The sequence below is a fragment of the Rhinatrema bivittatum genome, chromosome 15, assembly GCF_901001135.1.
Source record: "Rhinatrema bivittatum chromosome 15, aRhiBiv1.1, whole genome shotgun sequence".
NCBI lineage: Eukaryota > Metazoa > Chordata > Amphibia > Gymnophiona > Rhinatrematidae > Rhinatrema > Rhinatrema bivittatum.
Window position 1 is genome coordinate 62,245,615 of NC_042629.1, and position 27,533 is coordinate 62,273,147.

The 27,533-nt window shown below is 46.5% G+C and overlaps 1 protein-coding gene across 2 annotated transcripts; it reads left to right on the forward strand.

The window, feature by feature from the left end:
- Positions 1-345: 345 nt before the first annotated feature.
- On the forward strand, positions 346-26,867 carry LOC115076985 (tyrosine-protein kinase STYK1-like). Of its 2 annotated transcripts, none has more exons than XM_029579078.1 (11): positions 346-630; positions 3,735-3,945; positions 6,909-7,025; positions 9,381-9,521; positions 10,030-10,263; positions 14,571-14,752; positions 17,433-17,516; positions 18,364-18,581; positions 19,203-19,243; positions 21,710-21,806; positions 24,985-26,867. In XM_029579078.1, exons 3-11 carry the CDS (start codon positions 6,974-6,976, stop codon positions 25,157-25,159), a joined length of 1,224 nt encoding a protein of 407 aa, XP_029434938.1. In that variant the 5' UTR covers positions 346-630; positions 3,735-3,945; positions 6,909-6,973; the 3' UTR covers positions 25,160-26,867. The 2 variants fall into 2 exon arrangements, with proteins under 2 accessions (XP_029434938.1, XP_029434937.1); XM_029579077.1 differs by lacking the exon at positions 346-630 and adding an exon at positions 2,814-2,938.
- The last annotated feature ends 666 nt before the right edge of the window (positions 26,868-27,533 follow it).

Consider the following 27,533-nt stretch of genomic DNA (forward strand, 5'->3'; position numbering starts at 1 on the left):
ATCCAGGGGCCTCATTTACTAAACATGTTTCCCATAAGACACCGAATGGGAGAAAAGCCTTAGTAAATCAGGCCCTGATTTGCTACCTGAGGCCATGGAGGGGGGTGACGTGACTTTCCCAAGGGCCGCAAGGAGCGTCAGCGGGATTTGGACCCTGGCTTCCCTGATGCGCAGCTCGCCGCTCCAACCTCTAGGCCACTCCTCCACTGGCCCTTTTTTTTTTTTTTTTTTTATGCCGCTTTCTCCCGTGAAGGCTGGGAGAAAGCGTGAGATAAGGACGCCTCAGCTGACTTCCCGCTGCAGGGCATAAACTCTGCTCACAGGTGTGTGTGGCAGGTGGAGGAGGAAGGCTTCCAGGTCTGTGTGCAGGGCTCAGGAGGTTGCGCGCGCCAGACCTCGTCTGCTCGGGAAGAACCTTTAACCCGGCCTCTCAGGCTGACTCTCCTTGCACCGCAGAGGCGGCTGGTGCTTCCCACCTCACTTAGCCACTCGTCGTCGCTGCCCGGGTTTCCTTTTGCATCCGTGTATGCGCCAGGCCTTCTTACCAAAGGGGACGGTCCTCGTCCTGGGGATCCAAGCCAGGGCTGATTTCGGAGGTATGGTGTGGCCAGGGCCGCGGATGCCGGGCTGGTGAGTGTTTGACCTTTTTCTCTGCCTCCCACCCTCTCTCTCTCTCTCTCTCTCCATCACCACATTAAAGGCAAAGTGGAGTGCAGCCTCTCGCAGTGCCAGGCTCACATCCAATAAAGATTCTCCCAGTAAAACAAGGACGGCAAAGTTTGCCCATTTTTGCATTGCTCTTTGAAGTTGGGTTTTTTTTTTCCCTCCTGTCCCAGAAAGCGACCATTATTCTTGGAGTTCTGACTTGTAGTTTTCTATAGATTTTCCTGGCTCATTTCACCTGGCCCTGTCTGTTTATAACACGGGGAGGGGCTCCCCCCCCCCCCAAACCCCCTGCTTACCACTTCGTCGCCCATCCCAGTGGCAGAGCAGCGGTCCCTCCGCCTGACGGTCACCCAGGGTGAACCCCGTTTGGATCCTGCTCTCAGGCCAGCTCGCGCTTTTTAGTCTGGCAGCTGACGGCAGGTGTGGGCCGGTTGGCCCAGCTAGTTGGACAGCAGGGTGACAGTGGGCATGAAATCTCTCTGCGTGCCTGGCTGGAACTCGCCGCCACAGGATGGCGTGGAGGGAAAGAATTGAACTTGGTCCTGGAAGGAATTGGATTTTAAAAAACAAACAGGTGCTTTGTGGCATTGCTCACACCCCCTTTAAGACTTAGGATAGAAATACATGTCATTGTCCTTCTTGTACCAGGGACAGTAGGAGGGAGGTCAGAGGATCCTGGCGCAGATAAGACAGATATTTTTATTACCGCCTAACAGCTGGAACGCACATTACGTGCCAGGCTAAACCGATAACCAGGTCAGTCGCAGGCTGTTAAAACAGGAGTCCTGGGTGTCGTGTGGAGTCGGCGCGTCCCTGAACCGTGACCGCTGGACACTGGAAGGGTCTAGCAGGCCAAACGACCACCGTACAGGATGCCCGTGCCAGGTACCCTTCCTCTGAGCCCCCCTTCCCCATGTGCCGCTCTCACGGGCAGGAAGGCTGGGTGAGAAAGACCTTTGCTTTGTACCAGGCTGGTGGGCCCTCTTTATGGCAGATGAGATGATTAATGCGCTGTGCTGGGGAGCGGCAGAAAATGCTTCAGCCTGAGACTCTTTGCCTGGGGGCTTGCCCGCTGCTGTTGGGGGAGGGGGGAGGTTCCCCTTTTGCATCCTTGGCAGGTGTGGGGTTTTTTGAAGTTATTGTTTTCAGGCGACCAGAAGGTTCGGGCCACGTCTGCCGAAGCGGATCATGGACCTCAGCCATAATAATAACAACGAATCTGCGAGAGCTTTCCAACCTCCACTGGGGAGATAAGAATATCTGTCTTATCTGCGTTTTTTTGCCGTAGTTGCCTAGGACATCACACGGCATCCCGGGTGCTGAAATGCCAGGGATGCCAGCAAAATGCAGAGTCTCTGGCATTATAAAGAATGCCAGAGACTCCAGCAAAGTGTTAGGGAGAGGAGGCGAGGAGGATGCAAACCGGACACTGCCTGGTGAATGGAGGCCGCTTATTACAGTTAAGCTGCTGCGGAAGTGCAGTCCCTGGTAAGTTTTTATTGTTCAGCTGTAACAAGGAGGGGACTATTATTCCCTGCTCCTTGCTTCCTCTGTCCAGTCTCCCCCACCCCCCTCCCCTCCCTGACCCCTGTGCTCACAGGCGTAGAACACTCTTTAGTTTGTAGGAGTATTTTACATTCTAAATATGGAGCAGACACTTCCTCTTCTCTTATTCAACAAGTTGGCATTTCTATGTCCTAGCGACTGAACATACAAACGCCCAAGGCGTTCTTTATTACAGCAACTCTTGCCCTAACTTCATTTCCAGTGCCACCTCTGTTTCCTCCCCTACATTAGGACACAGAATGCCTAAAACTGGAATGAACCCTTGGATACTGGGTTCTGACGATTGGGTGGGTATCTGGAAATTGGCTTATAAAATCTCAGTTTGTTGTGGGAGAGTTGAACCGATGGTCAAGCTACTGCACAGAATTTATAGATTTCTTTTCTAAAATTCATCTCGGAAGCTGCAAATGTTTGCTGAAGAGAGTGTGGTAAAGGGCAGGATCTCAGATTCATAAATGGTGGACATGTCGGACGATGTTGCAATTCTGGAGGAATAAATATCAAGCATTTTAGCTTCTCCATGCCAGATTTCCCCCCATGCTTTTAGGTACTTGGGACAATTCGGACCTTCTCTTTCACCACAGGGCCCTTCTTTCACAGCGATTACGAGCTTCATTACAACGGAAATGTTGACTTCCAGAGGAGCTTTGGTGCAAGCTGCTACATGAAATAGCCCTCGTGGAGAAATCGTCTTTCTCTCTCAAAGGTGAAAGGCTGAAGTTTGATTATATGTGGTGTAAATTTATATCGTTCTGTAAGGGGTCTTAAAATACTAGCCTGAGGTATTCAATGGTTTCAAGTGCCCATGATGTTATAGGGATAGCAACTTATTGTTTTCTGGGCAAGATGAAGGGACATATCCTTCTGCTCATTTGCAGGTGGAAACTCTAGGGGGTTTTTTTGTTTAAACTTTTTTGCTGAATATGGAGAAAATGTGATTGTTTTAAGCTGTCACCTGTTGTTTATTAAACTTGTATAGTCAATGCTTGTGTTTGCCTAAAAATAAAAGAGTTTTCTCTATGAGGAAAGGACTGGTCTAATATCCTGGTGACTTGATAGCTCTGGGGTGATTCTTGGTTGTTGTCCCAACAAGCCACAGTTCCCTTACTGTGCTTCTCTTTACATCAGAGTTGCATTTAAAATAATACAAAGCAGAACATAGGTTGGCTAGCAGTAAATTTAAAACAAAGAGAGAGAACCCATGGACAATAGGGCACCAGAACAAAAGGAGCCCAGACAGGAGGCATTCAAGGATTACATTGAAATCAATGTCTTCATAATCTTTCTTGTGCGCCTAGTGTACAAGACCTGCTTTGAACGGCCCCATCAAGCCGTCCAGGCAGGAAAACACCAGGGATCTGGAGAGTGAGCTTTTGCCGAGCCCAATATATATCTGTGTTCTTCTTGTTTTGATAGGGGGAGTTTCTTTCTGTGATCTTACTATCATCTTTCCACTTTCGTGGCCCTAGAATTATTACCTACCTTTTTTTTTTTTTTCCCAGGTAACGACGTGTAACCAGAGCAAACCATCCTAAAATACCAAGAATCATCCTTGAACTTGCTGGGGGAGAGTCCTGCCGCCTGCAGCGTTGTTCCCCCAGCTCAGTGTCGATCTCAGACCTTTGACCTCTACACGCCTGTTGCCTGACCTTGAGGAGACATTCTTCACCCATGCTTATCGTTTCAGGAGGAGGCTTCCCAGGAGAGCCCGGGGTAAGTAAAAGTGATGGGTGAGGGAAAGGGACTGCCTCCTGACTCAGGTCATCCTTCCAGCTTTGCTTCTGCCCCATTGCCTCTAGGGACTTACAGTTGCAGTGTCTTTAGGAGAGGCAGCAGCTACACGACAGAAAGAGAGGGATAATTTAGAGAGAGGACAAGAAAGATCAATTCTGATTGTTTGTTGTTTAAACAGTACTTCCGCCAAGCGCACCTGCATATTTCCACTTTTGTGCGCAAATGTACACGCACGTGTTCCAGGATGGGGGTGGGGGGGGGGCCAACATTTACACGTGTAAGTTGCTATTTTAAAAGACACGTGCACACATTTTCCGACTTCCTCGCGTATTTTTTCCCTGTGCTGCTTATCTGGCGCAAGCGATATTAAGCGGGTTTGTTGTGCAGCCCTGAGTGGGTGGGAGGTCTGAGAGAGTTGAAGCTGAAGAACCAGGAGGGTCTCGATGACCTGGAGAAGCACCGGGCGAACTGGTGGACTACTTGGTGAACTTGTATTTTCATTTATGCGCGCATGCTTTTGCATGCAAAATATACGCGCATATGTATATTTATAATAGGAAACACGTGTATTCGATGCAGTGATATAGTGGTTTCAATGCATTGCGTGTATCTGCACGTAAGCTTACACACACAATGTTGCAGGGTAGAGATACACATATTTTATAAAATATTCATATATTATACATGCATGTTATAAAATACTTATGTAGATTTCGCAGCCATACGCGGGTGCATATAAAACATGTATTTGACTGAAAGTTATCCTTCCTGTGCGCATCTTGGCTGTTGTGGAATCAGTGCTCTGCATTTACTGTTTTTCTCCTGGTCAAATGGTAACCAGGACTCTCTGACCTATAAACTGTTGGTGGGTTAGGATCACTTTTTTTCTGTGTGCGTAACTTTATTCATGATTTAATAGATTCAATAGATGTATGCACAAGCATTAGTAAAAATCAGTGGCAGAGCCAGAACTACATTTTTTTTTGGAGGCCCCAAGATTAATATGGGCAGGCACTGTGTCCAGCTCCCCAACCCTTAAGCAGTGCTGGTGCAAGATGTTCTGCCACTCCAGGCGACAGCGTCACCCTTCCACGTGATCTCTCTCGCTCTCTCTGGCAGAAGGTTCGCCTAAAGCGCCTAATACCCTTGCACCGGCCCTGGCTAAGCCTGTTTTTTTGTTTGTTTTTTTTTTAAACTTTTAAGAATTTGGCAGCATAGGCAGGATTGTTGGGGGTGGGGTGGGGTTTCCTCTGGATTAGAGAGTGCGGGGGAGGAAGGATGTGCCAGAGTGCCATGGCCTTGCCCCCTTTCCCCTTTGAAGCAGGAAAGCCGGCTTCTCTTTAGCCCGGGTGGTACTGAAATCTGGCAGTTGCCCATTGCTGCCGTCCTGGTGCATTGTGGCATTCAGTTGGTTTCCCTGCTTCTGCCGACTGAGCTCAGTGCTCGGGCTCCAGAACCCGTCAGGATTGTCAGAAATCTCCCTGCTTTACTTGGCAGTTCCGGAAATACAGAAAGGGTTCCTTTATCATTCGAGCCCCGTGAATAAACTGTAAGAAATCAGTGACCAGTTAGGCGCATTCACGCCGGTTAAGGAGCAGCTCCCACCTGCCCTGCAAACTGGAAAAACAATTAGGAACAGCCACACGCTATCAGGATTTAAAAATTGCTCTGCAATCTTACGATATCAGCAGCGACTGCTTGAAGGACGAGGTTTGCTTATGTATTTTTCATGAAGATACAGGACTCAAATTTGCATACGCTAGAGACCCAGGCCATGCAAATCTATTTTATGCATAATCCCTGTGAATATCCTAAGGACCTGACTGGTTCTGGGGTGTCCGGAACAGGTCTGGGAAGCTCTGAGCTAAGTTGACTGGCTTGTGGTAAGAGATGTTATACATTCCTTGAGGACGGGTGTGTGTGCAGTCTCTCTCTTCCCTGACTACACTGCCCTTGTAGGTCACAGCCATTAAATACAACTTGTTGAAGGTTTGTTTTATTCTACCTGTGTTATCAGAAGATAAGGGCAGGAAGTGAACAGATCTGCGGAGTGGGAGGGATGGAAACTTCAGTCCAGTTCTGGCTTTCAGTGTCATTTGGTGTCATTTGGAGGCCTGTTTTAGAACAGGTTTTGTCCAATACCCCCTAGTGATGGGATCAGATTATTATCTGAGAAGTTAGTTCCCATCTGGGGAAACTAAGAGAGAAGAATCAATTTAAACTACAACTACAACTCAAAAATTGAAATACAGTGCACAGGGAAAACTATGAGAATGTTTGGAGGGGCAGGGGGGTGATCGGAGCGCACTGTGCAGTCCCCAGTGGTTGCTAAAAGTGCCCACTGAGTCAGGAGCCCCTGCAACATAGAGCCAAGCAGAGGTTAACACTCCCCAGTGCCTTGTGCACTGGGGAGTCCTAGGTAGGTTGCCACCCAAAAATACACGAGTGTGTGTCTTGGGGGTGGGGTGAATGTATTCAGAAGTACAGAAGGAGAAGTTTGTGCAGTCTCATGATCCTTGATCCCCACCTACACTCTTTAAGGCTAAAATCCCAGCCCTTGCAACTAGCAATTTTGATTTTGATTGTTTGCATGCCTGTTTAATTATACGATTACTGTAAATCACTTGCAGTACTCTACAGAAGCGAATAATACATGTAATAGCAAACACAATTCAACTTAAAATAACGACTGGAATGCTTTTATTCTAACTTTTAAAAACTAGTGCGGCTATGAATTTCGGCAGACTTCCAGTCCCTGTCAGCTGGATCTCCAGGCCAGTTGTGCCCGGCGTAATAATCCTGGCAGCAATATCTGCCTTATCCTGCACCCCAGGCAGGGGTTACTATTGCCTCTAGACCGGGTTGGTTTCCCAGTGCTTTCTGTGCTCCTTCCCGCGCAGGCCATGGGCGAAGCTGTCACTGTGATTTCAAATCTCTTGCAGGCTGAGGCCGGAGAGCCCGGTGTTCCAGTGACCACCTCTGTGTAAGGCGGTGCCCGGGTCCCCCGATGGGCAGCACCCGGACACGCTGCAACGTCACCGCTGGAGACTACCGGTGCAGTAAGTTCAGAGCCTGGAGGATTCCCCTTTATTTATTTTGAAATTTATTCTCCACCCACCTGTTTCCTCCTTCCAGCTGGTTGCAGTGGGCAAAGGCTGTGAAGGTCTGCGCTGGGTTTCAGATAAACAGCACAAATGGGGCATCTTTCCCCTTTCCCCTTCCTCCTCCTCCTCCCCAGACGCACCCCCCAAAGCAAAGTGTCAGCAGTAGTAAGCAAGTGACACCTGGGTTTGAAGGAATGCTGCTGAAGTAGCACTCAGGCTGGACCTTTAAAGGAAGAGGAGGAGGGGGAAGTCATGTTCCTGTCCAGTGGGCCTGTGAGGCTGCTAGCAGACTACCGCTTTTGGTTCTGTTTGTTTGGAAACAAAAAATTACTTTTTCACTATGTTTGATATCAAAGGGCTTTTGTTTTTGCTTTGTTTTAATTGCTTTTTTTGTGTGTGTGTGGGGGGGGGGGGGGTGGATTATTGAATTTTTAGCTTAGCAGTTTCCTCCTGCTCCTTCTGGACTTCCAGCTCAGTTGGAACTGTTGGGCTAAAATGCCTCGAGTCTCCGTTCGCAACTACCCTGGTGGCCTTTTCTCCTTTTCCTCCCCGTCGCCTTGCCCAGCCGTTGCAGTGATGCTCCGTTGCCAGGGGCCGCGAGCTGTGGTTGCAGCTCTGCCCGGAGCCCGGTACAGGTGCAATCCTAAGTCTGGCCAGTAGGTGTCGCCGTGAGGTGATGGCTGAGACTCCTTCCTCCTAGGGAACCGAAGCCCCGACCCAGGAATCAAACCTGGTCCCGCGCACGACAGCTTTCACCACTGCCCTGAGCTGCATGGTTTGATGAACAGAATTTTTTCTGATTTAATTATTCGCCTTTACAATTGTGAGTTCAAGACGAGCTACATTCAGGTAGTGTGGGTATTCCCTGCCCCAGAGGGCTCACTGTCTTCTAAGGTGGCCTATTTGCTAAACGTTATGGGAAAAATTGCTTTGTAAATGACCCCCTAAGTTTGTGCCTGAGGCATTGGAGGGTGAAGTGGCTTGCACGAGGTTCTCAGCCCGCTGCTGTAATCACGAGCTTAGAGCATTCCAGTTTCTTAATATGAAATTCCCTTTTCACTATTCTTTACTTGGTTTGGAAAATATAAGTAAAAAATGTATATTATTAGCTACAACTATAGCTTTAAGAGTTTAGGAATACAAGGCCAATGTCCTGTTCCTACCATGACTGGTCTGTTCTGTGTCGGTCGTTAAGACTCGGGACGTACTTTGGCGAAAGCTAAGAAAACCCTCAGTTTGCTGGGAGCAGAAAATATAAGAAAATCTAATCATTTTATTTTGTTTAAAAAAATATAAAAAAAAAAAAGGTGGCTTTAACTACTGCAGGGGGAACTTCAGATCTCCTTGCAACGCTATCACAATGTAACATTTTTTTCAAATATTATGTAATAAGTGTTAATGTATAGCAAGATATATCACATGGCCACTTTCAGCTGCGAACTTTGCTCATTCAGACTGCTGAGGACAGGTGAAGACAGTTCAGCATCTCCGCTCTGCCCATGAGTTATGCAATCTCTCGCTCTCTGTGTTCGGATATAAAAACTTGCTTCTCCGTCAAACATCGCGCCCGCCGGAGTCACGTTTCCTAGTGAAAGGGGACGTAGTTTCAGGAGGAGACCCCTTGCAACTTTTCCACGTGCCGCGACCACAGTCATGAAGACCAACCTGCTCCTGTAGGGGGTAACAAGAAAGCAACAAGGTCTCAGGGCAGAGACCAGGAGAAACTTGAAAGTGGGTAGCACGAGAAAAAAAAACGCTCAGTATTGTTGTGTGTGTTGGGGGGGGAGGATTCCCGTTTGCAATATTATCACAATACGTATTTGTTTACCCCCCACCTCAATAGGAACACAGTATGGGTTTTGACTTGCAAGCCTGTGCAGCCTTAGAAACATCAGTCCCAACAATCCTATTATTTATTTTTAACATGCGAGCTGCTGCAGTGGTTCCAGGCGATGGATTGTGACGCGTGAAGGTATCTCGCCAGGATCCCAATTGCATGTGGGGGAGGGCTCACAGGCTTACTCCCGGTCCCTCCCCCTGCCCCAATGAGCCTATCCCACAGTGAGTTTCTTGGGTGTAAAAACACAGGTTTGCAGGACTACAAAACACTGTGGTCTTGGCAGAGTGCAACCTTCACTGGGATTTCCACAGACTCATCTGCGAGCTGTGGTCAAATCATGAAATTCCCCTCAAAAAAAACATCTGGATGGTATCTGATTTTTAATCAAAGCACACCATGGCATAAAGCTTAGGAAAGAACCAATCGTCTGACCATATTTCAGAGCCCATCTCTTTCTTCTCTTCGTGCAGATGAGGATGGCATTCAGAACGCAGTGATCGTTGTACCCATTTTCCTGACGGTCTCCACGCTGGTAGTGATCGGGTTAATCATGTGGAAGGCATGTTGCAAGAAGCAAGAACTGGAGGGAGATCCGATTGTTGTACTGGCAGGTGAGAGAGAGCCCACGGTGGAGGGAAAGCCACTGCTGGAGGGAAAACATTATCCCGATTTCTCCCCATTCATCCCTGAGTTAGGTCTGCGAGGATAATTAGGCCGCACCCAACGTTCAGCCCTGAGAGTGTAGGTGAGAGGCCGTGACCACATTCACGCCAAATTGGGTCTATGAGGGGAGTTAGGCCATGTCCACATGAGTGGGTCTGTGAAGGGTGTTTGGACGTGCCCACATTCAGCCCTGAGTGTGCCTGTGGGAAGGGAGTTAGATTGTATCTAGGGTTGTCTAATGTGGTGACAAGTGACGAAGCTCCAGATGTGGATCCCCAGTTTTGACCACCAGTTAGAGAGCCAGCTCAGATTTCTTTTATGGGATACGGCGCCTGAATGGAAAATCACTTTTTTCATGCTGTCCCCTGAACGATCCTGTAATGAGCTTTCACTGCGGGCGTTTCGATGTAGCATTCCCTTAGCATCAAAGACACAGCGAGCTTTCCTTTTTGGCAGGTGACTCGACCACAGAGGGGAACGACTACGGCGCCGTGAACCCAGCGGTCTCTGTAGCGAATCTGCTGGAAACCAGGGATCTCCTCCTGGAACAGTGGGAGCTGCCCAAGGACAGGATGATTCAGGGCGAGGAGTTTCTGTGCCAGGGGCGATACGGGCCCATCTGTCGTGCCACCGTCAGTGGATCTGGAACTCCAAAAACCACACAGACTGTCATTCTGAGATCACTGCCCGGTGAGTAACATTTAGGAATTAACCACCAATTACATTTCTAGTTCACAATGAAAGGGTTGAAGCCATGACCATTGGCGTTGCTGCTCACAAGTTACAAATTGTGCTAATTCATTCCCTTTTTGTGACATTTTGCAAACTGTGTAATAGTTTAGATTTATAGATTAAAATGATTTAATATTTCCTTAACAAGTCCAGAGTCACCTGCTTACCTTTATGAGGTGATAAAAACGGCCATTTATTTTTTTTTTGCTTTCTTGCTGTTGCCAGATCTCAGACTTCTATACATTTTGGGGGTAATTTTGAAAAGCACATCTATAGGTAAAATAATGTTTTCCGCCCAACGTATGGGTAAACTTGGACAATAAGGGGATTAGCACGCCGAAAACATGCATCCAAACAAACGTGTAGCTAATAGCACTCATCACATGTAAATGCCATGTAGATGAGGCTATTAACCAATTACCCCCCCCCCCCTCCCGACACAAAAAATCTCCCCGGAGCTGGCGTAAAGTGTTGTCGCTCGTCAAGGGCTCTACTAAAAAACCAAAAAATACTACTTTTCTGCTGTTTCACGATACTAAGATCAACTCCTTGCAATGACTAAAAATTATTAAAAAAATGAAAAGCTTGATGAAAAAAAAAATGTTTGCATGCATGCACAGTATACAAGCACATTAAACATGCTCCAGGCCGTGTATACTGTGTGTGTATATATTGTGCCAGTAAGTTATCTGCGTGGGATAAAACGGATGCTCTTCCTAACCCGCACACAGCCACATTTCCTGGGCACCCGATGCTTTTCAGCGCTAGGGGCGCACAATTTATCCCTATGATGTCCTCTTTAGCGCGGCAGCTCATTAGAATATTGCATCGTGCCCTCAGTTTGGATGCATTTTTTACACGCATGATATTGCATTGGCCCCTTTGTGTGCACAAATAAACCGCTGCCCAGTACAGCTTTTCACCTTGGTTTTGGTTAAGCTTGTGTGGCCCTCCCTGCTGCTGTTCTTTGCCACCATCCTCCCCAGAACATGGAACCCTAGGTCAGGGGTGGGCAATTCTGGTCCTCGAGGGCCACAAACGAATTGGGTTTTCGGGATATTCCTAATGAATATACATGGGAGAGATTTGCATATAACTGAGGCAGTATGCATGCAAAACTCTTCCATGAATATTCATTAGGGATATCCTTTAAAACCGGACCAGTTTGTGGCCCTCAAGGACCAGCTCTACCCACCCCTGCCCTAGGCAAATTCTTAGTTTTCTTAATGCTTGAGCTGGCCCTGAGAGGAATATGGTGTTAGACACACCCCAGTGAGTGGTGCCTGAGGTGTAAAAGAAAGAATAAAACCAACAGCTCGGAAAGACCTGAGCTTTCTCTGTTCTCTCTTCTATCAGTCATCAAGGTCTCGAGTCCAGAGCCTCTAAGACTAAAGAGAGGGAGTGTACCTGGAGCAGCCTTGAGGGGCTCTAGGCAGGAATCTGTGTGAAATTCCCATACTCCTTACTCTACTGGGACTTATTTCCTCACCAGTGTGCTTGAAAGAATTGGAGAGATACAAAGGAGCAGGAGATCTCCAGAGGTTCCGTCACCCAGGAGAGTGGCAGCACCTCCAGAGGTTCCGTCACCCAGGAGAGTGGCAGCACCTCCAGAGGTTCCGTCACCCAGGAGAGTGGCAGCACCTCCAGAGGTTCCGTCACCCAGGAGAGTGGCAGCACCTCCAGAGGTTCCGTCACCCAGGAGAATGGCAGCACCTCCAGAGGTTCCGTCACCAGGAGAGTGGCAGCATCTCCAGAGGTTCTGTCACCCAGGAGAGTGGCAGCATCTCCAGAGGTTCTGTCACCCAGGAGAGTGGTCGGCAGAAACTTCTCCAGAGGAGTAGAAACATAAGAGTGAAAAGGATATCATTCAGGATATTCAATCCAGAGATTTCAGAAGAGGAGGATATTCACAAAGAGTAATTGGTTACCAATAAATGGATTCCCAAAATCTAGGAAATGTCCTGAGAGCAGCCTGAATGGAAGGTGTTACAAGTTTAGACCGTGCACACTGGTATCCTGCCCAGGGCTGTGACCTGGGGGGCTAATCTCATATAAACACACAATTATTGGGATTATACCTGGGGGCTTGAACCCAGGGCCTTATCCCCTACACAAATGGCCACACACAATTACTGGGATTATACCTGGGGGCTTGAACCCAGGAGCTTACCCCCAGCACAAAGAGCTACACACAAACTTTGATTCAGTACATCACGATTCCAGGTAAGAAAGTAAGTTTATTTGAGCAATAGGAGGATATAATAAATAAAATCAGATCGTATAGAAGAAGCATTGGTAGATAAAAACAATTGCTACATAGATATAAAAAGCTTACATTTCCAAAGGATCCGCCTGCTCCCATCACGTTCAGGGCTCTCTCTCTTGCTGTCTCTCCTTATACACTGCAAAGGCTGTGGAAAAAGCAATGTTCCCTCCCTCTGAGTTCTTATCAGATCTTAGTCACAGCTCATTCTCTCTCTCAGGCTTTAGTATAAGTTAATCGCTTGCTTTCTCATCATAGACTTTGTGGAATAACTAAATAAATAGACTTTTGCCTGTTGGTAAACATTTCACAGTGCAAGACAGCAAACAGGAGTTCACTCAGAGGTTGGCCTGTGGCCTCCAAACTAGTCTATGTCTGGGTGAAAACTGTGAATCCATACGGCCTGACCTCTAGATACATCCTCGGCAAAAGTAACAAAAAATGACTCCAACGGAGGGTTACATAAAAATGAGCTAATGCTTCTGGAAGGAGCATCTGGCTGTTATCAGCAAGTAAAATCTCTTGTCTGTCAGTCAGTCCTTACTATCCCTGCATAAGGCAAGGGGTCGGCTTTGGAGGCCACACAGGTGAGAAAAACGGAGCGCAGGCCATCAGGTCAGCGTTCTCCAGTGGTGGGGAGCTCTGCTTTTAGGCCCAAGGGATCTCAGTTTTCAATCTCTCAATAAATAATCCACATGCCAAAAGCATTGTTCCAAAACAGAGCTTACTGAAGGCAAAAAAGGTGGAAGTTTTCAGGAGTACAAAAATTCAGGAAACAGGTTGTAGAATTTCGACAACCTAGGCAGGGAAGAAGCGCATCGGTTTCTCATGTTGCTTGAATAACGTATCAGGCAACTGCCTAAGATGCGTCATCCAGTGCATCTTCACCTCGTTCATTTTTTTATGGACCGCATTATAATTATTTCACTCGTGCTCGATTTCCCACCTTTGCATTCTTGGAGCCATGAGGTGCGTTACAACAGAAATGGCGTGGCATCCCGCCACGTGTCCCACAGCCCTCTCTTTCACAGCTTTCCTTGTGGTAGGAAACCAGCAAGACCACTGTGCTGTTGATAGAGTTTAGCTACATTTTCTGCTTTCGCAAGTGAAAATTCTAGCTGGGCTTGGAAACCTGTTGTTATCCCAAGCAAGAACAGCACCCAGGCCAAAAGCAACATTTACAGCCTACACGCATACCCCTTATACATTTATTTATTTAATACGTTTGTGGTCCGCTGGTCCTAAAATACTTACTCCCAACATAAAGATCATGACAATACCTCAATATGTAATAAACTCAATCCCCTAAAAGCAGTAAAACATATAAGCAAATTAATAAAATTGTAGCAAGCATTCTAGCTTAAAATCACAAACTATATAATCAAAGGCCTGATTAAAAAAAGACCAAGGCTTTTTTTTCTGAAAGACAGGTATAAAGAGGTCAGCAAAGTGGTCCCTTACTAGGGACTTCATCTGGTAGATGGAAGTAGTAGAGAGGAGGAGGAAGAAGTGTGTTTGACGATCCGCCAGTGGTGAAGTGCCTTTTCCTTTCTAACAAAACCCATGACGTTCTTTGGTGGTTGACTGGGGGAGTCTTCAGTTCAGCTGCCTTCCTCTGGGCTTTCTTTCCAAGAGAGCGCTCCCGTGTTCCTGTCTCCTGTCCTGAGAAAGATGGCAGATAAGACCCAATTGGTCCATCCTGTCTACCCAGTTGTTCTTGTCTGTCCTGTTAGCGATACAATCCCAGTTGTTAGATATATAAGCTTGACCACTACAAGATATCATTCCTTATCTGTTCTATTTTATTGATGATTTCTCCCCATCCACAACCTGGTGCATGATGATATTTGCAGTACTGATGTCCAATGAAAGACGCAGGACTACAAATCCCACAATGCACTGGAATGGCCAAAAACTCCCTCCAAAAACTTGGTTGGCTTGCATCACAGCCCAGCTTTCCAGATGATAACCCCCAACCTCGTTTCTTCTGTATCTCCCTCAGAAACAGCCCGACTCAGTGAGGTGAAGGATTTTCTAAATGTTATAAAGTTTCATATCCAAATCTGTAACCATGACAACCTGGTCAAGACCTTCTGGTGTCAAACTGAAGCGCCACCTCTTCGCCTCATCCTGCAAGCCATGAGCTTGGGCAGTTTACTTCACTTCTTGTGGAACAGTCGCAAGGTGAGACGAGATCTACACAGGCCTCCATTATTTGGATAATCTGGGGAGAAAAAATTGGGAATTTTGTGTGCAAGCCACACCCCTCTCTGCTGCCTCATTTTTTTGCTTTTAGAGCAGTGGTTCTCAGACCTGCCCTGGGTTTTCAGGATATCTGCAATGAATGTGCATGAGATGCATGAAATGGAGGCAGTGCATGCTGATCTGTCTCTCACCCATTGTAGATATCCTGAAAACCCGACTGGCCGGGTGGTCCCCCAGGAGAGATTAGGAAACCAATCATCTGCAGCTTTCCTGTGCACTTACAGACCGGACTCTTGACCCATGGGGACTGAAACACTTAGCAAAAGAGTCCCATAGAGGCCTGAGGGGGAGTGCTGCCAATTTTAATCTGAATTGGGAATCAACTCCTGATTTTATAATTCCCAACACAAGGCAAACTGGCCCTTGTCTTGCAGAATGCTTTGAGCTGAGTAAAATTGGGACTTGACTCACATCTCTGGATTATATGATATGTCAAAAAACAGTGATAATTTAAATATACATTTTAAGTAAATTGTTTGTGGTTATCTATTAGGGTGATCAGACTCTCCAACAACACTAGAATATTTTACAGTTATCCTGGATTTTTGATTCCCACCTTTGCTTTATCTCTCCCTAAGGAGTCTGTGGGCATTACTTCTGCGGCTCTCGCAGACTTAGGCAGCACCATCAGCAAGGCATTCAGCTTGGCTTTCCTGCTTGGCCTTGCACAATGCTAGCCATTGGTCATAGGGATAAACCTCGTCTTTGAAAATCCAACCGCCTGGCTCTAATGTGGGAGAGACTGACCACTGGTCATAGGTCTGGCTATAACATGTGAGAGCCTAACCACCGGTTATTAAGGGATGTGCATTTGTTTGTCCATTCGTTACATTGGTTTCACCGCTAAGCGCGTATGTAACGCACGGGCACCAGACACACAAAACAAATGGTGTGCACTTACGTCTATGGGTGCTTACGTAAGTGCACATCATTTATTTTGTGCGCCCATTCGTCCATTCATTAGATATGTGCTTAGCAGCAGAAACGAATGTAACGAATGTTGGAATGAATGCACATCACTACCGGTTATAGGGATGACTCTAACGTGTGAGAGTTTAAAGGTTACCCCAAAATGTCTCAGGCATGGAAGAACAATTATTTAACTCCTGGCCTACTGAGCAACTTAAAAAGGCTTCAGCTCGTGCGTGTGATATAAATGAATGAGATCAGACAATGAAGGAATTTGCCATATTATCTGCCATGCTTGCAGACATTTTCAACCTACATAAATGGCAATCAATTTCTCAAGTTGGAACCCACATGTGTAGTTTCCCGTTGAAAATTAGTGAGCATAAAATAGGAGCGCTAAAAACGGCCGCGTGTTTTGCCCTTGCTATTGTGCAGTCAGCTGGGGGGGCATAAAATAGCATGCATGCTTTTAAATACATCAAGTACATGTGCCGTTTTACTCCCCAGACCTAAGCCTGCCCGTGGGAGTGCCTCTTTTTAACTCGGCTAAAAGGACGCGTGCTGTGGAAGCCTCGTTCATACCTTTAGCCGGAGGAGGAGAAAGTCAATCTTCAGCTGAGCTATTTCATAGAAACATAGAAACATAGAAATGACGGCAGAAGAAGACCAACCGGTCCATCCAGTCTGCCCAGCAAGCTTCACACATTTGTTCTCATACTTAACTGTTTCTCTTGGCTCTTAGTAACCTTATGTTCTAATTCCCTTTTCACCCCCACCATTAATGTAGAGAGCAGTGCTGGAGCTGCTTCCAAGTGAAATATTAAGTTTGATTAGTTGGGTAAGCGGCAGCATAGCTCTCTGCCATGAAGCAGAGGGCAATGCTGGAAATGTGTGAAGTATCAGTTTTTCTTTTCCCCTGTCATTGAAGCAAGGAGTCATGTCGGACATGCACCGAAAGTGAAGAATGCCTTGAAAGTCACATTAACTATCATCAAATATTGAAAAGCCTAATAATTGGTAATACCTATAAGCCCATGAACCCATCCCTGTTTTTTTTTCTTTTTTTCTTTTCTTTTTTAATTGGGAGATGGATGCCCTTCATCCTTCTACTCTGTGAAGGTGGACACCTACCACCGGCCACTGGCATCCCGCTCCGTTAATGCCTCTGTGGCTACTGCCGCTCCATGCAGTGTTTTACTACCTGCTCTTTATATGCGTCCTCTAGAACTGATGGATCCCATCCCTGGGTTTTTTTATTATTTATTTAATTGGGAGATGACAGCCCTCCATCCTTCCGCTCCGTGAAGGTGGACACCTACCACTGGCCACTGGCATCCCGCTCCGTGAATGCCTCTGTGGCTACTGCCGCTCTGTGCAGTATTTTACTACCTGCTCTTTATATGGACACCTACCACTGGTGTCCATATTCACTTGAGTGAATGCCTTTGAAAACGGTCTTCATTTATTTTTAGACGAAATTACTGCGGTGCTCGATCCCCACCAGATTAAAAAAAAAAAAAAAAAGTGCCGTATTATAATACTCTATAGAGGGGGTTTTTTTTTTTTACTGGGTTCAGTTAGCTGTACAGTTTAGTCCTGGCATCCGTCTGGAGCTATTAAATCTCAAAGACTACCTGGGGCAGTGTCCTTAGCTGTGTATTAATTAGGTTTAAATGGCTTTACTTGGCAGGGTGACTTGGCCATCGCCGGGGGTGCCTCTGATCTTACAGAGAAGGCGGTGTTCTGCGTGGCGCTGCAGGTAGCGCGTGGATTGGTAAGTGTTGTAGGAAGCTCAGGGGACCAGCTACAATTTCTCCCTCGCATGCCGAAATGGTTGGCTTTATGTACTTATCACATTTCTGTCTTTCTATTTCTCCACCCCTGCAGGGCCTAGCTTCCTACTTCTTGTCATCTGGCTCTCATCAGAAAATCATTAAGCATGGCTGCTTTCCTCACTGCTTTATTGCCCTTTTCTTTCCTTCCCTACACCGAGGTAGAGAGCAGAGTACAAGTCTCTGAGCTGCGGCCGGGCATGGGTTATTACCAGAGCAGTGCCGAGGAGGGGTCTATAACTGACCGAGCCTGTGGAACAGTCAGGGCTGAAGAAGGCAGTCCCACAGCAGCACAAAACCAGGGCACCAGAGGGATCTCCCGTGAGTAGAGACAAATAGAAACACAGAACCGTAGAATGTGACGGCAGATAAGTACCACAAGAGCCCCCTGCTCTGCCTGTCACCCATTCCCGTGGCAATGTGGCAGAGCCGACCTGCACTCTGGTTTCACCTTCTCTTCCTCGCACCTAAGGATCCCATTGCTTGTCTCGGGCTTTCTTGAGTTTTGTTACTATTCATAGTTCCACCAGCTCCCCCTCCTCCAGGAGGCAGTTTCAGCCATCCACCGTCCTTTCTGCGTGGAAATATTTATTCCTTAGTCACCCCCCTTGTAGCCTCACACCGTGGCCCTTTATTCTAGAACTTCCTTTCCACTGAAAAATGTTTGCTGCTTCTGCATTATTTGTTTCTCTGAGGGATTCAGATGTCTCTATGATATCCCCCCTCTCTCCCAGAGTTTCTTTCCTTCCTCTTCTCTCTGCTCATGAGGCGCTGCTGTTTTGCTCGCAGGAATATTTAATCGGCATGCAGAAGCTGATTCATGGCTACGTGGCGGCATGCAACGTTCTCATCCACGAGGACATGACAGTTCGAATCTGCGGCCTGGGAATGGCGGCCGAAGTTTACCAGACGGGAACTGTGTCATCCAGAAGAGCTGCAGAAGTGCCCCTGAAATGGCTGGCACCAGAGAGGATCATGACACGACTAATCACAGAGAAGAGCGATGTGTAAGATAAGAATTCTAATGCTCATCGTGGGTCTATCATGAATCTTACAGAACCTTTGCCCAAAGTATCTCACAGGTGTGGAACAGAATTCCACTAGCAGAGAGTGGTCGTGAAGAAGTCTAGGTTCTTTGCAGATTGTTAAGTTGTTATTGGACCAACATCATTTTTATCGGGGTGCTGCAGTCTCTTCCCTTACTCTTCTCAGAGAAACTTGAGCTACAAGTCCACAGAGGCAAAGCGTAAAAAACCAGGACTGCCTCAGCTTGTTTTCTCATGACGTGGAGCTGGTTGGCCACCATAGACTGGGCATTTGACTGAATGCTCCAGGGATTCATAACCCACATGAGAAAGTCTGGTCCTGGCTGGGGGGGACAGAGGCAGCAACCTTCCCGATCAAAGGCAACAGCTGGATGGATCGGTCAAATGCAGACGCACCCCCTTCAGGCTAGGTGGGTCTGTTCTTAGCTGTGATGCATTCCTCTCATTGAGTAGAGGGAGCTCACTGCACAGGTGCAGAGAAGGAGACAACAACGGTGAATGGAAATTTAAAGGAAAATGAGTTAAAATTATGGGAAAAAATCAGTGGCTCAGAATAATCTGTTTTTCTCTTGTTTTTCACAGGTGGGCCTTTGGAATTTTATTGTATGAAATGATCACATTAGGTATACATATATATATATATATATATTTTTTTTTTTTTTACAGTTCTATTCTTTCAGATTTTAATGTAAACAGATTTTAATGTAACAAGATAAAGTACACACAAAGAATAGTGAGGAAAAACCTATTTAGCTAATACACCGGACCATTCATCAAAATGCGACAGGGCCTGACCGCACGTTAAACAGCTCTAACGTGTGCGATAAATAGCACAACGCACCTTAGTATGTAAATTTTACATTCAGTATGCAAGTGGGAGGAGTTAATGGAAATGAGGGTCTGCTAGCATGGAATGCGGAACAGTCAGAGGAATTAACTGCAAATTTGGTATCACTGAAGAATTTCTATCATTTGAACCAATGAAAGGTACAACAAGAGGAGCTGATTTGTACAATGCAGTCTCAGCTAGAGAGGCTGTGTATGTAACAATCCATTAACGGCTATTAATCAAGTTTACTTAGGGAATAGCCACTGCTATTAATTGCATCAGTAGCATGGGATCTTCTTAGTGTTTGGATAATTGCCAGGTCCTTGTGGCCTGGTTTGGCTTCTGTTGGAAACAGGATGCTGGGCTTGATGGACCCTTGGTGTGACCCAGCCTGGCAATTTCTTATGTTCTTATAGTCCTGGCCAATAGAACTGAACCAATATTTTCTTGCAGGTCTTTTCCTCCACTAGGTGACTCCCTAGAAGGTGACTGAGAGCTAGTTGCATTACCTTCTGGTGATACGGTTTGGGATCTAGGAGTTGTTCTATCAATTCTCCCTCCACACTTCCCTTTGTATGCATATATATCCATGCTTAGCCATATGAATTACCGGCTAAGTTAGACCTGTTCTATGGCAGATCTAACTTAGCTGGTTAACTTATGCGGCTAAGGCCAAATATCACTATTTAGCCGCACAAGTTAAATAGCGCTGATTACACCTTGAATATTGACATCAGTGTAATTAGCCTTAGCTGTGTCTCCCTATTAATACAACTTTCATTGGCTGCTGCTTTTAGCTTAATTGGTCCTCTGCCAAAGGCCTCCAAACTACATTTCAAAGTAGCCCTTTGCTTCCTGTTCTGTCTGGTTTTATCATCTTTCCCCTTTTGAAAGAGTTCCCTGTGGACCAGCCATTAGAGCTCCCTCTGTCTACTGGAGTTTCTAATTGTCCTGTCTCTTCAGGATGCTTTACCATGTGTGAAGCTCCTGCTTCATCACACTGAACAAAGCTGCACGCCATCTAAATCAACCTTCATAGCAACCAGTCTTTTTCTGTCCTTTGTGTGCATAATCAATTTAATCTTGGTAGTTTTCCTAATAAGAATCGTTACATCTCACCTGTCAGACATGCCAGCTGAATAAAAAGCCCTATCCTCCCGTATTCTGATCCCCTGAATATAATATATATAAGAACACTATCTACTTCTGACAGTACATTTTTTAGTTGAGCTCTATAGACACCTTAAGTTATTTAAAAAAAAAACCTTCTAGACAGTAGGCATTTTAATTCTGCAATTCTGGATTTAACTCTTGATCAGGATCTGCCAGGAATGGATTAAATTCGACCTCCAGTCACTCATAAATAACAGATTAGTCCTCATATTCCTGCAAAGCTATGTGGTAGTTAACTTATTCAAGTTTTGCTGTATACACAACTGTTTCACTTTAATGATAACCACAAAGTTGCTTAGAAAGCTGGAGCCGAGGATAAAACTCCCAGGTGGGTGTTAGTAGGGGCCGATGGGTGTTGGTTGGGTCAGATGGGTTTTAGCAAGAAAAGTGGGTTCCCCTTTGAGTTGGAGGGTATATGACGGACTGGTGTAGTAAGGGAATGGATAGGAACAACTTGGCCAATGGTAGATAATATTATACTACTAGCTCAGTGGCAGAGTCCCTGATTGGCAGCCAGTGAGCGTAGAGATTTCATAGTTATCATGAAGTCTGCATCTTCAGACATTTGTTAAACTAGCAAAAGCTCAGAATCACTTTTGTGGTTTTCTTTAGGCACTTTTTTCAATGTTGGTGGGCTAACACAGCTACACACTTTCTAAAGAGAGGCAGGATAAGCTGCATGATGAGAGTGGAATAGAAAGGAGTAAGGAGAGCGGCCTGTGCATGATGTCTCCCTGATGAGACCTGGATTGGGAAGAGGAGGAGATCAGCGAGATTTTGTAGGAAATGAGAAAGCAGAAAAATAATGAAATGTATTTGCATAGATGGTTGTTAATGCAATCCAAGCTGATAAGCAGTGACAAAAACCAAAAGATAATTAGACTCTTTTCCTCATATTGAATTGTACCTAACGTGCACCCCACCAATAATAGGATACAGAGGCTGCTTGCTTAAGTCAGTCAAGCTGAGAATTAAAATAGAGAAAGGGAGAGAACAGGAGAGGGGAGAAGGGGAAGGGAGCATGGGATGGGAGAAGGAACGCAGCGCAGAGGCATCTGTAGGTCACGACCCTTCTCCTGTGTTGCAGGTTCACCCCCCTATCCGGATCTTCAGCCTGCAGACGTATTGCCCGAGCTGCAGAGACGGTATCGCATGCCACAGCCGGAGCAGTGCGGCAATCGGCTGTAAGTAGAGTAGTTAACATTGTTACAGAGATGAAGCTTTCCTGCAAGATGGGGATGGGATCAATGAGAGGATGGGGACCCCCAAATCCTGGCCCTGGGATATGCAGCAGGTGACCTCATGCCTGTTCTACAGAACAAACGTTAGATTGGCTTGATCGGTTAGCAGGTGGTGCACTAAAATCCCCTGACACTCAAATGCTAGACGCAAAGTCCCATGGCTCCTAAAAATGTGCGTTGCGTGTTCCATAAGAGACGTCATAAACGGCCCCTGTATGTTAAGAGAACGTGCATTAGACACTGGCACAGAGATTATGCTCGGCACCATGAGAAGCCTCCAGCTTTTCCTACATTGGGTGCGCTGGACACCGCGCACGGTTTTCGTTTGGTCTTTTCCTCCTTTTTCAGCTCTCTCTGCCTTTGGCCTCCCTCCCCACGATGGCGGCGTGCAGCCTTGCTGGTCCGGATGCCGGCGAGCTGCTTTCTCCAGGGCTCACCTCTGTAGCAGCCGTCGCCCTCCACCCCCTCCCCAGGTCTGAGCGCAGCATCCCCGCAGCACACCCAGGACTGACGACCCTTGATGGACACAGAGAACATTAGGACTATTGCAAAAAAGTCTGGGTCATTTTAGCTTTTGCTGTTAACTTAATTAAGCAAACCCATTTCATTTGTTATCTGCATAGGTAAACGAGTCTGCTAAAGGTCTCTTCCTTGCGCATCTATATCCGAGGGCTTCTTTAGCTGTTCAGATAATTTAAATATTTATATAAAGGTCTAATTCAGCTGATAATATATGTAGAAGTCTTTCAATCTGCTGCTCATTCAATAAAGACTATTTCCTTGGGCATAAAATGAGGAAAAGTTATTTCTGAATAGGCGAGGTGCCAGGAGTCAGACACACTCTGTATGGATACCTCACCTGCAGAACGGAATCTGGGACCTTTGGAGAGTTCTGTGATTCTGATCGTGCTTTGCTGAGAAGCCTGTAAAGAGCTATAAATCCCATTTATTGGATGGTTGGCAAGAACCCCCCATGGCTTGTATTGTAAGGTGGTCAAGGTAGCTGTGGAGTCTCTAAAAAGAATATTTCTTGGCACCACCAAAGGCAAGATCCGTGGAGTAAACCCATGGCTTTTAAAATGCATTTAGAAATTCAGATCTGATGAAGGAAGTGTAGCTCCTGAAATCTATTCAAGAGATATATTTGGTTAGTCCAATAAAAAGCGTCACCTTACATTATTTGTGTTTGTTTGTTAACCTTTATTTCAATCAGGGGCATAGTCAGAGGGGCCAATATAAGTATGGAAGGCCAGTGTGCTAGCTCCCCACCACATCCCACCCCACCCTGCCCTACCCCTCCGCCATCCCTTACCCCATCCTCTGTAGGTCTTCACGGCAGTAGCTACGAAACCCCTTTAATTTCTGACAACACTGTACCTTCTGTTTTTTTACAGTCTCCTATTGCCCGAGCTGTCTCTCCCTCTCCCTCTGTGGTTGTGGCAGCTACTTTATACAAACTGCTGAAAAGCAAAGATGTTAACAGGCTTCCACTGAGGCCAGGCATTCCTGGGCTTTGAGATGCTGAGAGGAGGGGGATAATTACCTGGCAAAAGACTTCCAGGTCCTCAAACGTTTGCAGGACTTAGCCGAAAGGCAGGATTGTTTCCCTCTTCAAGTTAGCCTTCTTACAGAGCAGGGGATCATAGACGCCAGACCCTTTAAGGGCCGACTCAGATGTGACATGACCCTGCTGCTAGGGGAGGTAGCTGGATCCCTGATTTCAATGCCCTGGGCTAACAGGGGCACCACAATACTTTATCCAAAATGTATTTAGGAATGACTTTACAAAGTCCCACTGTACAGAAATAATGTGTTTTTACCACAAGATGGTGGTGTTCTTTCTATTTATAATACTTGCAGCTTTCTCATTCTGTCTTGCCATGTGTAGCTTGCCCGAGGGAGGGACCTTTTCTAGTCCTGAAAAAAACCTTTTGCTTTAAAAAGATATCTTTAATTAATTACATTGTTGCTTTTCTTTTAATTCATTTTAATTTTGGTGAGCTAACAGGGTCCTTCTTTTTTTTTTTTTTACTGCATCCAATGGAATATAAGTATATTCCTTGTATATTATTTCTATCACATATCTGGATATACCCATTCCTCAGATGTAATAGCTAACATCAAGGCCTTGGACTTAACTGAGATCACTTATTGTGGATATTGTTGGAGTGGACCTAGTATAGAACATTTTCCTGATACTTTTAAGAAAATGTATTTACTTTCTTATTGAACAGATCCAACCTATCATCTTTTCACAAAAGCTCTTCTTGTAATCTCCACACATTTGCGTGAATTGTGTCTCTATGACTGGAGCAGTTACCCAGTTATTTTCATTTCTCTTCTGCCTTGTGCTGGATCAGATCGGCTTTTTTCATTTCACCCCTATGTAGCACATTCTTCAGGATTCCCCCAGTCATGCTACATTCACTCCTCATTCCTACTCTTTTCTCCAATGAGCATACACTCGGCTTCTCTCCGGATACTCTTCTGCCGGTCTCCCCGGGGGCGCTGTTTATCTGCTTAAATGTGCCCAGCTGTGTTTCCTTCCGTCTTCCCCCTCCATCTCAGAGGTACCAGCTTGATCTGGCCAAAGCTGTTGGACTTAAATGTTGGACGGGAAAGGAGGAGTTTGGCAGGACCGCATAAGAGTTTCAGGATCTCTCCGGGTTCAGGATAAAGTTTCTCTCCTTGTTGCACTCTGGAACTTGCTGGTCCTGCTTTATCAGAGATAAGAAAGCAGGTCTGTATTATGTGGAAGTGGAGCAGAGAGGATCAGCTCCGCCTGTCTCTGCTGACTCCATACAAAATCCTGGCTGAGGTCAAACCTGATGGATGGCTGCACGCCCCACTCCTCCACGAGGTCCCTCCTGCCTGCCCTCTGCGCGTCCCACCCTTCTGATGTGATTCAGAACACCCCATGCACGTGTGTGGTCTCTGAGCGATAGCACCAGAGCCCCCCCCCTGGAGTCAGGGCACAAAAGCTTGGCAAGCACAGTGCAGCGAAGCCTGGGTGTGTGCCGCCTAACTCCGTCCGTCTTTCTTTCTGTGCCTCGTGGCTCAGATGCCAGTAAGCGAGACCAAACTCTGACCCCTCTTTCTATGTGTTCTTGTTTTGGCACAGGTACAGGATTATGAAGAGCTGCTGGCGCTGGAAGGCCTCCAAGAGACCTAGGTTTTCGGAGCTGATCAGAGAGCTGGATTCTCAGAGCATCCACGCCAATGCCGTTGAGTTGCTGATGAGCACAGACACAATGGACCTAAGTCACTACGGACACGTTGCTGGTCTCGTCTCTTGAGGTGTTCACTGGGAGAGATGGGGCGAGGGGAACGTCCCCCTCTTCTGCTGCCCAAAGCAGTCTCATGCCAAGGACCAAACTCATCATCTGAAGGAAGGACCATTGCAGAGCATTCAAAACTGGTTCACCTCTTTATTTCGTTTAAGGAGCAGAAACTAAAAACCACTCTGTGCACAGACGTTATGTTGAAAGGAGACCCAAAAATGTCACGTCTCTGTCCATGCTAATCTAGGGACAGGCTGAAAAACTATCTCCCTCCTCTTGCACAGCTGTAGCCAGGTCTGCTACCAGAGTGAAATATTTCCATCCAAAACCCAAACACGGGGGTTGGCTTGTATCCCTGGAACAGTGACTTCTCCCACCTCGCACGGTTTCTGCAGTGGCAGAGGATTATTTTTTTCAAGGTTGAAGAGGCCAAAGGCAGTGTTAGTAAAATGGGAATCGAGAGGGTCTAAAACTGTTACTCTGGTGTCATTTGCCGCCTCCTTGTCTCCCCTTTAACAGGCACTAACATTTAAATGCAGCTCTGCGAGCCTCGATTGGCCAGACGTCACGGTTTCAGAACAACAGATTCTGCCAATATTTTACTGTGAACTATATTGATGTATTGAGTACTAATTTAGAAAAGTAACAGTGGGCGTGGCTGCCGCAGAGTGACTGAGGCGCCACTCACTTTTCTCAGATAACTGCTCGCCAGGGCAGGAGACTTTCTATAAGACACACATCATGTGCTCAGCCTTTATTTTATTGAGGCAGCGTGCATCAGCGTAGATCACGAGACAGCTGGCATTCACAGCTCCACGGCGAGCAAAGTGGGAGAACGTTTCCCTTAACAACCTTCCAACCAGGGCACCTAGAAGGAGCTTTAGGAGTACACAGGAACATACAATGCTTTAAAAAGGACTTGATAAGGACATCTACTTTCTCACCCATTCTCAGAGCTTGGTCCTCTGGAGCTGTAAAGCTGTGCTTGGCACTGGCGCCTCTATCAGCCCCTGCTGCGACCCTTTAATGAGCTGTATGGGAATATGCAGATGACCTGTGGCCTAGCAGACTCTGTAATGTTTAAACCCAGCGCAACTGCTCTGCCTTTTCACTGACCTGAAGCTCTTGAAAGCACGTCACAGATGTACTGAGTTCAGCTGGTCTACAAAAACAAGTCTCCTGTACAACTTGTTTGCTGCCTTCCAGCTCCAAATGTACTACGTCTTCACCAAATAACCATAGTCAGCACATAGGTTAGTGTTGCACAGAAGCATCTCCTGCCGCTATCCATTAATCCCCCCTGCAAGAAGACAAAAGACCCGAGCTGCCTAATGTTATAGGAAGTCCTGCATCTGTTTAGTCCAGGCCAGCGTTTCCACCTCTGCCGTTTGCACAGGAGGACACCTGGATGGAGATGCACTCGTTTGCTGGGGAGCCAGGTCCTCCCAGGGGGTAGATACGGCCATAACCGGGGGGGGAAACTCAGGAAGGTCGACCTGCATTCTGCTGAGCTCCTGAACTGCAGCAGACGCTCCGCCGAGGAGAACCCGAGACTGCTGGCAAACTCTTCTGCTTTCTTACTTATTTTGTGTTCCCATTTTGTGTTGGTGCCAGGAAGCTGTATTTCTTGTTTCCATTCATATTGCCGCCAATAAGCTGTATTTTTGTTCCTGTCTGTGGTTTTGTTTTGGCCTAACAGCCACAATAAACCCGTGGAACCCGTGGAACTCTTTCTTGGCATGGCCGAGCCAGAGGTTGTCTTAGCCCACATTGCTATTCCCCAAACCCCAATTTATTCCCCCATCTATCCCATCCTGCTCAAAGGAAACTTGCCATACACTAGTTCTTGTCAGACATTTACCAATATCCCATGCACGTTCTTCCAGCACCAAGGACATTTCTGCCTACCTTACGAAAACTTCCCCAGATTCTATAAAACTGCTAGGGCTCATCTTTCAATCACTGGATCAGCTCCTCAAATGACGCAGTAAGACAGAGTAACTCATACCATTCTTTAAACAGATTCATTCAAGCCGTATTCCAATTTCTAAGAATTATTCTGAGGGCTAACAATAAGACTATTCTACAACACCGCCCTTCCCCGATTAACAAACCTTAGTCTCCCAAGTCCACCCTCGGAAGCACCCAATTCATTTTTCTAGGGATCGCACACCAGACCGCACACTCTGTAAAATGTAAGATTCATTGCCAAAATATTTGGATTTGTGGACAGAACAAAACCATGAAGGAGTAAGAGCCACTCTGACCACAACCTCTCCAGGAAACCTGAGTTGTCCCACAGATTTTTATTCAGACCAGGCATCAGTGTAGTCTATGAAAAACTTATATGCAATTACTCAGGTGTCTGAGTTTCCAGCATATTTTTCCC

Bases quoted from the DNA above. Each gene is read 5' to 3' on its own strand.
- LOC115076985 (XM_029579078.1), top strand. From the start codon at position 6,974: ATGGGCAGCACCCGGACACGCTGCAACGTCACCGCTGGAGACTACCGG. The intron at 17,517-18,363 runs GTAAGTGTTGTA...TTTTGCTCGCAG, and splicing joins TGCAGGTAGCGCGTGGATTG to GAATATTTAATCGGCATGCA. The intron at 21,807-24,984 runs GTAAGTAGAGTA...GTTTTGGCACAG, and splicing joins GAGCAGTGCGGCAATCGGCT to GTACAGGATTATGAAGAGCT.